The sequence below is a fragment of the Durio zibethinus genome, chromosome 21 (genome assembly GCF_047325235.1).
Source record: "Durio zibethinus cultivar Kanyao isolate XHJ-2024 chromosome 21, ASM4732523v1, whole genome shotgun sequence".
In the NCBI taxonomy this organism is placed as follows: Eukaryota; Viridiplantae; Streptophyta; class Magnoliopsida; order Malvales; family Malvaceae; genus Durio; species Durio zibethinus.
The window spans coordinates 6,711,117-6,722,124 of record NC_143182.1 but is presented as its reverse complement, the minus strand read 5'-3'; the positions used below and the strand labels follow the sequence as shown (position 1 = coordinate 6,722,124).

Below are 11,008 nucleotides of genomic sequence, written 5' to 3'. Positions count from 1 at the left end.
AGTAATTGAGCACACCTCATAAATCATCCTTCACTTTTTTTTTGACAAAAATTAAGTGATCTAATAGTCTCTGTCAAAATAGTTGGTTTTTTCTTTTATCTAATTACTCAAAAAAGTCAATCACTGATGATTTTATGTGTCCTAACACCTTAAAAAATATCATCAATCTATACACAGCCAAAACAAACACATTCAATCTCTGATCAGTTTTAATATACTTTTTTATATACTCGAGTAGAAAAGCTTATGGAATGGTCTCAACTCTATTCTTTTCCTTCTTGTGTTTGTCTATCTCTTCAACCTTTACTTGCATAATCTTGGTTAACTTCTTTCTATATCCGATAGTCTTATACTTTTTTTAATAGATCTTATCTTGATTGGTAGACTCTATCCGAAGTAAAGAAAAGTATTCTTCGATCGTGGGGGCCAAGTCTTATTGGTTGAATATAAAGTATCGATAAAATGGATCCTATAATTGTATTACGGCTTTCATCAGCTGTTCATCAACCTTCACTGACATAAGTAGTGCCACATCCTTGAATTTTTTAGAAAAAGATTTTTTTCTCTCTGTTCTTCACTGTTTCCAAATAGCGTCTAATTCTGATATATTATTCTGACTGAGTCCATATGCACTAACTGTGGTAGCACCGATATGTGACCATTTACCAAGCAATCTCCTTCTTTCCCCTAAGTACTTTCTGAGTGGCTCTTGACCTCTAAGTAGCTCTTATACACGGATGACATCCTTTAGGTTTTTTAAAAGTTTTTCTTACTGAAGATTGGTCTAAAATAATACCCTTTAAAAATATGATACCTATATGATGCATGCAACAAAGTTGGAGATAACAAAAGAATTAAACAAATTAATAATGTAAACAAAACAAATAAATAAAAATGAGTAAATGAATGAACAAGTATAACATGCGTCATTACAGAATATACATAGTATCCTAATTTAGGTAATTTTCTCATAAAAGGGACAGCATGGCTCTATTTTAAAGTTGAACCTTACGGCTCACTATATGCCAGGTTAAGATTTACGTGTCTGAAGGTTCTCAGACTATTCCTCACATCATCATCCGTTATAGACTAGTAAGGTTCTCCGATCCTCACCCATTACAGGCTACTAATAAAAATGGTTCAATCTAAGTGAAAGTGTTTCGCTAGTAAATGTGAAGGTTATCACCTCACGAGAGCGTAGCTACTTCACTTCCTTTTAAAAGGGATAGAGCCGGGGTCTAGAGCTCATGCATGAATATGTAAAGTGTGTGCAAAATAATGTATTAATCAAAATGCCATAAACATAAAATTAAAATAAAATAACAACTAACATACAATTTATCTTATTCATTAACGCATATTTTTGTGAAAAATCAAAATAAATGGGATTAAATGAAATGTCAAATAAAAAAAATTAAATCCGACAATTTTTAATAGCGTAATTAAAAGTTTTGGCTTGATTCTCAAATTAAAATCCCTAGTGGAGTCGTCAAGCTGTCATAACGGTTTTGGGATTGCCAGACGTAAAAAAGTTTTAAAATCGAAGCAAATAAGAGAGTCGCCACCAATCTTTGTTAGGGTGTGATTGGCTACCTAAAAGTTTATCTTTTTAATAAAACTATAAAAATGGGTTTAAAGTTTATCAAAAAGATAAATTTTGATTTACGAAAAACCAAGTTGGGTTTGAGAGTCGGTTACGTGTGGGGAAGGATTAGCACCCCAACAAAGCCTATAAATTGGTACCATTTAATTATGCGCTATTTTCGATGTTGGATAAAAATGATTTTAACTTGAAATTTAATACTAATTCCTTTCGTTTTTAAAAAATATTTTTGCTAAAATTTTTATTTATAAATATTGAAAAAATCTTTAAGTTAAAAAATTATTTTAAAATTCTTCAATATTTAGGCAGAATTTAAAATAACTCTTTTCGCTTAAGATTTAACACAACAATCCTTAAAATGCAATAACACTCTTTATAAAAAATTATTGATGACTCTCCAATATCTAGGCAGAGTACCAAGAATTATTTCTTTCAGAATGTTATTTTTATTTTATTTTGTAATATAACAATTTTTTTAAAGTATTATTCTTTTTTTATTATAAAATATTTTTATCATCAAGTAGTAAATAAAAATTAAAGACAGAATAGTACAAATAAATTCTGATAATAACATGCTAACATATGTATGCCAATGAATGTTACGTAGGATGGGATGCAATTTAAAAGTTAGATTCTTAAGTATAATGAGGCCCCGACTTTCCAACATCTAGACAGAGCTTAGGTGCAATTGTTTATATTTAAGATCTCAATTTACTATTATACTTTTTATTTATTAATCTTATTATTAATGCGAGTTAAGAATTCATGTGAAAAAATTTAATGAAGTAAAGTTTCCTAAATACCCCATCATCTAGGCGACATTCGGGAACAAATTGCTTTAAATAAAATTTTCACACGTGTCCTTAGGATTTTTAAGAGGTTTTGAGTAAGGGCTTGAGTAGAGGTTTTGAAGGTTTGGTTTTAAGGTTTAGAAGGTTTTAAGGCTTGAATTTTAGGATATGGAAGGTTTAGGGTTTTGATTTTAGAGTTTAGAGATTTTAGGGTTTGGGTTTTGTGATTTGGGGTTTTGATTTAAGGATTTAGATTTTAAGGATTTTGGATTTTGGGGTTTGGATTTTAGGGGTTTCGAATTTTAGGGGTTTGGATTTAGGGGGTTTTAGATTTTTAGGGGTTTCAGATTTTAGGATTTTGGATTTTAGGAGTTTTAGAAACCTATGGTTTTGGTTTTAAAAATTGAAGTTTCGTTTTTAAGAAAATACGAACATCTTTAAAAATCCCCAATATCTAGGCGGATTTTCAGAGCAAGTTTGATTTTAATGATTTTTGAAATTTAATCAATAATTTCTCATATATCTCTTTTTATGAAAATTTATTAATAATAATTTTCCAACATCTAGGTAAAATTATTTTTAGAAAAATATTTTTATTCCCTCCAACATCTAGGCAAGAAAAATAATAAAAAATAATTATTTTTTGAGCATTTTTAATATATATTTTTAATTATTACTTGTTTTCAAATTTATTATTATTAAAACAATTAAAAATTTATCCTAACAAATTTAAGAACTTATCATGCATAAATATAAAAAATATACTTAAAATAACAAAAATAATAATATATAAAAAATTTAGAAAAAAAGATTTTTAAAAGAAAAAAAATTTTTTTTTACCTAAACTGGACCGGTCAACGATCCAATCAACATTGGTCTGGACCGATCAGGCCGATTCTGCGATTCAGTCAACGATTTCAGCTAGCGATCTACGGTTCGATCCGATTCAGACCTGTTCAATTGGACTGATCAACAGCTATTGGAAGAACGGATCAACGGGTTGGGTTACGTGGATCTAAACTGAGGTTGTTGGTAGGGGTGTGTTTTTTTTTTTGGTATTCTGGTGAGGAGATATCCCGAGAGTTTCAGCTAGCTCTAAAATGAGGGAGAATCGAGTGTTTTATATGATTGAAATAGTGGTTGCGTGTGCTGATGGAGTGAAGAGATTGGACGAGGGGGTGGTATGATGGCTGGGGTAGTGGCAGGCGTGGGTGGCCAGCGGTACCGTGCACGACATCCGCTGGCACCAGCTCTTTCCAGTTTGTTTCTTCTTTTATTTGGATTTTCTGTTTGTCTTCTTTTTTAATTTTTAATTTAATTTTTTTGTTAATTAATTATATTTTTCTAATTATAAAAAATATAAATTCGAACAAAATTCGGTGTCTATAAAGCCTTACAAAATTCTTTTGATTTCTTTTATCATATTGCATAAGGGTCAATATTATTTTGTAATTCTATATACATTAAGTGAAAATGAGATAAATACATAAAAGACAAATTGGGGTGTGATGGAAGATGAATAATTAAATTTCCTTTCTAAAGCTGGCCATTACTTTCTTCCACTCTTGCTACAAGTGTATTTATATGTGTATAAATATATATATATTAATTAATTAATTTGATATTAAATCACGAAACCTGATAGTCAATTAAAAACAAAACTTAAAACAAAAAAAAAGGGTTAGGCAATGAAGTTGAGAGCAACTTATATTCAAACTTCGCTTTAAAGATTTTAAAAAAGAAAAAAAGTTAGTTTCAACTGAGAATCTGAAAGGAGATGAACCTAACCACCTTGTTTAGGGTGGGGGGAAGTTGGGGGGGGGGGGGGGGGAAATGAGGTACGTTTTTATAAAAAAACGACAGTTGGCCGGTGGATGATCACATGTCTGAGAATATAAATCCTTGGGATGCTGTTCCTTCTTACTTTTCCAGTCAGCTTCCGAAAGCTTTTTTTTTTTTTTTTTTTGTGACTTGGAAAACGACAATGCTCCCACCAATTTCGAGTCTCGGTATGTTAATGTATCCTGCATGTAAAGAAATTAGAAAATTCATGGTATTTCCGTGTGTTAACCTATCCTCAAATTTTAAAAGAAAACAAAAAAAAAGAAAAAAAAAACATTTGAAAGTGTTGCTTGTGACTTATGTTGTCATTTTAGTAGTCCAAATTCTTTCCAATTAGAGATTTCGAAATAAATTAGAGGCCTATTGCAAGGTGACTAGCTGAAGAAATGCACCGAATTAATACAAAGCATGTCATAACAGCTTTTGTGAGAAGAAATTTTAAGTAGTTTTGTCTTTGACTAACAAAATCCAACACTGTAAAAGAGATTTTGTAATTTATATATTTTCATCGTATAAAATATTAATAACTTTTATATATACATCATATTTTATAAAAAAAATTATATATTATAATTTTTATGAACATAAAAAAAAAAAAATGTAAAGGAACCTACCAAAGGCAGCTCTTACAGTGTTCTTGATTCATATGATTCATATTATTACTTATTAGAAATAATTAGAAAAAAAGATGTACTAATATTCTTAATAAAGGCGGCTCCCCAAGTCATATTCAGAGTAAAGTATAGTGTATTCACAATTTTCAACAAAGGCTGCTCGAAAAAATGAACTCAATACAAGGGATGTACAAGTTACCATCATGGGAAAATAGTGAAGCCCTTGGAAAATAAGCTACAAACATAGCAAAAAATAATAATAATAATAAATAAAATTCCAAGTATCAATTACCCAATTTTTACTGAGAATTGCTTGAGCTAAGCAATTAAACCTAGTACCGCATAAAAGAAGATACGTGGATCCTGGGTGGAAAGTCTTTCCCCCACGTAAATTAAAAGAGTCAGCGGAATGCCGCGTTTACCCTTAGCTTGGAATTGGATCAGGTTATTATATAGACTAGGAAAGTGCTTACCGCTTTCGTTTTTTTTTTTTTGGTTGCCTACGGATCATCAATCATTCATGATCCAACTACAACGAGCAAAAACATAAACAGGGTACAAATTGCACGGCTTTAAATTAATCAAGAAACTTTTCAAATGACTTTATCTTTATTTTTCACTTGTAATCAAAGTCGAAACCAAAAACATTAAAAAAATAATAATAATAATTTTACTAAAAAAAAGATAAAATATTACTTTTAATGAAATGAAATTTTCTATTATGATAATGCAAAAAAACTTTTAGGGGAGCCATAGCTCCTGCAGCCGCCTAGCTACGCTACTGCTTTTAATATTGTCAAATGATCAATATAAAAGTGAAAATTCAATGTATTTTTTTTATTTGATTTGATTTGATTTGAAGTGTTGTAAAAGATTATGGTGCCTGCTTCCAACAAGGCGACAACGACGTTGGAGTGAAAAAAATTTATATATATATATATTTTTAAGAGTATTATTTACACCCAAAAATTATTCAATACATTTTAAAAGTTTTATTATAAATTTAATTTTTAATAAAATTATTTAAATGTTTATTAATCATTTTTTTTTCACGCTCTCATTTTTTTCTTTTTCTTTTTCTCATAATATCAATAATTCTTTTATTTTCTTATTTCCGGTAATAAATCATATTGTTATCAAAATTTATAATCAAAACTCGTAATATGTCAAAATAAAAAATGAATTTGAAAGAAACAATTGTAACAATAAAAATTTGGATATGATAAATGAATAAATTGATTTTTAAAAATTAATATTTAAAATATTTTAAAAAATTTTAAAAATTTATTTTTGAAAGCTTTTAAAAGCTTTTGGACATTGCAGGAAGAGAATTTTGGAGATATCAATCTTAGTTTTCAAAACCTTTTAAAATTTTTCAAAAGTTCAATTTTAAAAATTTTTATTTTCAAAAACTCTTAAAAGCTTCAAACATTTATTTTTAAAAATTTTTACAAACTTTCTTTCGATTTTAAAGATTTTCATATATTCAATTTTAAAAATTTTTAAAAATTTATTTTTAAAAGTTTTGAATTATACCAAAACAAGATATTTGGATGTTTTGGTAAGTTTTAATTTTAAATGTGAAGTGTAATGACTAAAAATATAAAATTTTGAAAACGATGGGATGTGATGAGTAAATGTCGAAATACAAATAGCAGCCCTCTTTTTCTTATCTTTGAAACTACAAAGAATCTGAAATATCTCTAAGATGATTCGTATACTTGTTTTAAAATATAACATTTATAATTTTAAATTTTAATACCTATAAATTTTTTATCCATAAATTATTATTTCCATTATTAAAAAACCTCTGAAATTTCTATTGAGTTTCATTCGATTGTCAAGTAAATTACGTAGAAATTGACTGAGGCTGAAACTGTCCAATAATATGCCGCTACAGCTAAGGCGGTTTGTTGATCAAACCTTCCAACACCGTATATAAATTAGACATTGCTTCACTTTAGTTGAAAGAAGTTCATTCACAAGAGAAAGTAGTACGGTACTAACTCTCTCCTAAGTCCTAGTAACCTGAAAAACCCTTCAAACAAACCATGTCTAGCAGTGATGATTTTAAACTCTATGATTGTGGCACGTTACTCCTCAACGTCACCACCTCCAGCTTCACTAAAGCTCAAAGGCGTTGGCGCATTGCCTGTGCAGCGATATATTCTGTTCGGGTAATGGTTTCTCTTGCTAAAGAGATGATTTCCAAAAGAGGTAACGAACCAGCCTCTGTGATCTCGTACTCACAACCTTACGTTGTCCTTGATATTGAACCATCGAGCTCTCAACATTGGGGTGAAAACATTTTAACTTCCTCCTTTGCTCCGAAAATTGATAAAAAACAGCTCGTAAATACTGTGAAAGAAAAAGACTTGGTTTCTCTCCGCCAGCTTGGAGGAGTTGAAGGCGTTGCTGCTGCTCTTTGCACAAATCCAGAAAATGGAATCCGGGATGATGATCAAGAGGTTATAAAAAGGCAAGAGATGTTCGGTACCAATACCTACCACAAGCCACCTCCAAAAGGGTTATTATACTTCGTCCTGGATGCTGCCAAAGACACCATAATTCTTATACTCCTGGTATGTGCTGCTCTTTCTCTTGGTTTTGGCATCAAAGAACATGGCGCTGAAGAGGGTTGGTATGAAGGTGGAAGTATTTTTGTTGCAGTCTTTCTTGTGATTGCTGTATCTGCACTCAGTAACTTCAGACAGGAGACTCAATTTGACAAGTTATCAAAAATAAGTAACAACATCAAAGTTGAAGTTGTTAGAGGTGGTCGTCGTCAACAAATATCTATATTTGATCTTGTTGTTGGAGATGTCGTCTTCCTGAAGATAGGAGATCAAATTCCAGCAGATGGGCTCTTCTTGGATGGATATTCACTACAAGTGGACGAATCAAGCATGACGGGCGAGAGTGACCACGTGGAAGTAGATACCACCAGGAACCCATTCCTTTTTTCTGGTTCAAAGGTGGCAGATGGATATGCTCAAATGCTTGTAGCATCCGTGGGAATGGACACTGCATGGGGTGAAATGATGAGCTCAATAACCAGTGATAAAAATGAAAGAACACCACTGCAAGCTCGACTGGACAAACTAACCTCTTCTATCGGGAAGATAGGTCTTGCAGTTGCCTTTCTAGTTCTTGTAGTCTTATTAATTCGTTATTTCACTGGGAATACAAAAGATGACAATGGGAACACGGAGTACATCGGTACCAAGACCGATGTAGACAATATATTAAATGCGGTTGTTCGTATAGTTGCTGCCGCAGTAACTATTGTGGTTGTGGCAATCCCAGAAGGTCTACCACTGGCTGTCACTCTTACACTTGCCTACTCAATGAAGAGAATGATGGCTGATCAGGCAATGGTCAGAAAACTTTCAGCCTGTGAAACAATGGGCTCAGCTACAGTTATTTGTACTGATAAAACTGGCACCTTGACACTAAATCAGATGCAAGTAACCCAGTTTTGGCTCGGCCAAGAGTCCATTGAGGAAGATCTTTCCAACATCATTGACCCAGGTGTTCTTGACTTATTATACCAAGGAGTTGGTTTGAACACAACTGGTAGCGTTTGCAAACCCGTCTCTGGATCGCTACCTGAGTTTTCTGGCAGCCCAACCGAAAAGGCAATTCTCTCGTGGGCTGTCTTACGTTTGGGTATGGATATGGAAAAATTGAAGCAAAAATACAGCATCCTCCATGTTGAAACCTTCAACTCGGAGAAAAAGCGGAGTGGGGTTTCAGTAAGGAAAAGGGCTGATGAAACTATTCACGTACACTGGAAAGGAGCTGCAGAGATGATTGTGGCTATGTGTTCACAATATTACGAGAGTAATGGGATCATCACGTCCATGAATGAAGACAGAAGGAGCAGAATCGAAAAGATAATCCAAAGCATGGCGGCTAGCAGCCTACGATGCATTGCTTTTGCTCATAAGCAAGTTTCAGGAGAAGAAATGGAATATGATGGTGATAGCGGAAAGACTCATCAAAGAATGAACGAAGAGGGTTTAACCTTACTAGGGATAGTTGGTTTGAAGGATCCATGTCGCCAAGAGGTTAAGAAAGCCGTGGAAGCTTGCCAATCTGCAGGGGTGGGCATCAAAATGATCACTGGAGACAATCTTTTCACAGCAAAAGCTATAGCTACAGAGTGCGGAATTCTAGGACCAGATTACCGCGAAGAAAGTGGAGAAGTTGTAGAAGGTATTGAATTTCGAAACTATACACCTGATGAGAGAATGGAGAAGGTAGACAAGATCCGAGTGATGGCAAGGTCCTCTCCGTTTGACAAGCTATTGATGGTACAGTGCTTGAAACAGAAAGGTCATGTTGTCGCGGTCACAGGGGATGGCACTAATGACGCTCCTGCATTAAAAGAAGCCGATATTGGACTTTCAATGGGCATTCAAGGCACTGAGGTGGCCAAGGAGAGCTCAGACATTATCATCTTGGATGACAATTTTAGCTCAGTTGCGACAGTTTTAAGATGGGGAAGATGTGTTTACAACAACATTCAAAAGTTCATTCAATTTCAGCTTACCGTCAATGTTGCAGCTCTTGTAATTAACTTCATTGCAGCAGTTTCTGCTGGTGAGGTTCCCTTGACAGCAGTTCAATTGCTTTGGGTAAACCTCATCATGGACACTTTGGGTGCTCTAGCCCTCGCTACAGATAGGCCAACTAAGGAGCTAATGCAGAAGCCACCTGTCGGTCGAACTGAGCCCCTCATTACTAATATTATGTGGAGGAATCTTTTAGCCCAAGCCCTATACCAGATAGCTGTTCTCTTGATCCTAGAATTTAGGGGTGAATCTATATTCAATGTGTCTGAGAGAGTAAAGGAGACACTGATTTTCAATACTTTCGTTCTGTGTCAAGTTTTTAATGAGTTCAATGCAAGGAAGTTGGAGAAGCAAAATGTTTTCGAAGGCATTCTTACAAACAAATTATTTCTGGGAATTGTGGGGATAACTATCATTCTTCAGGTGGTTATGGTGGAATTTTTAAAGAAGTTTGCAGATACAGAGAAGTTGAAACTATGGCAGTGGGGAGTTTGTATCGTACTTGCAGCTTTCTCATGGCCAATTGCATGGTTCGTGAAGCTCATACCTGTTCCAGACAAACCCTTCTTCAGTTACCTCAAGAGGTCAAGAATCATATTCACAATTGTGAAGCAAGCTATCTACCACAGGAGACCTTCATCCTGCATACTTGGAACTGGATGTGGAATAAGGTAAGACTCAGGACGTGGCTATCAGAATCACAACAGTGGCAAGGCTAACAAAGAAGGACAACAGAGTGAGATCGTAATTCTAGACGTTTTACATTTTTAATCTTGTTTCTTCTTGACCCCTTTTCTTGTCTGCACTATCAATTTTGTTAATAATAAAATATCAAGAAAAAGAAAGATTAGAAATAGAAAACAGAAGAGATCACTCCTGATCGAGCCAAGCATTCCACAAGTAGCTAAGCAACTTTGGAACAAAAAGATTTGTTCACTGTGATAAAGCTCCACAACTTGAATGGTCTACCATTTAGCTCAGTGTCGTCACTCTCTTGGTTGCCAAGACAAAACCAGAAGGGAAGAAGGGATAGGCTCTTCCTGTTTTAACACCTGATTGTCCTAAAGACACCAGGCAAGCTACTGACTTCTTATATAAAATATATGCCTTGGAACCATTGGGTCCCGGATTCAATCTCAACTTATGTTGTTGACTCTAACTTTACCTTGGATTTCTCCAGCTACATGTCGATTGCTAGTTTATTCTTCTTTAAAGATTTATTCGGTTCACTCCTTTGTAAGAGTTTTGACACAGGATGATCTGTGCTAACATTGTACTTCTATTCTCATAAAAAAAGTTCCCCACATGAGTGTCTTCAATTATTCTACTATCAAGCATTTGAAATTTGCAATCTTGTATTCATGTGGTGAAGCTGAGAAGGGAGTAAAACTTTTGTCCCAATTTTCTGTGCACACAAAGAGGAAAAAGTTTGTACTAGTTCCACTTTAAAACTTGGTGGTTTTTCTTATTAAGGGACAAATTATGGTGCATATCTGTTTGATTGCTATGTTTTTTTTTTCTAAAATGATAGTTCTATCCTGGAATATTGAGCATCTATACTATATATCTCTTAGCACTAAG

The 11,008-nt window shown here is 33.5% G+C and overlaps 1 protein-coding gene across 1 annotated transcript; it reads left to right on the top strand.

Annotated features, from left to right (window-relative positions):
- The first annotated feature begins 6,812 nt into the window (after positions 1 to 6,812).
- Positions 6,813 to 10,201, top strand: LOC111305230 (calcium-transporting ATPase 12, plasma membrane-type-like). The gene is given in 2 exon segments (XM_022902564.2): positions 6,813 to 10,018; positions 10,020 to 10,201. Coding segments are annotated over 2 exon segments (3,195 nt in total). The 5' UTR covers positions 6,813 to 6,901; the 3' UTR covers positions 10,098 to 10,201.
- Positions 10,202 to 11,008: the final 807 nt, after the last annotated feature.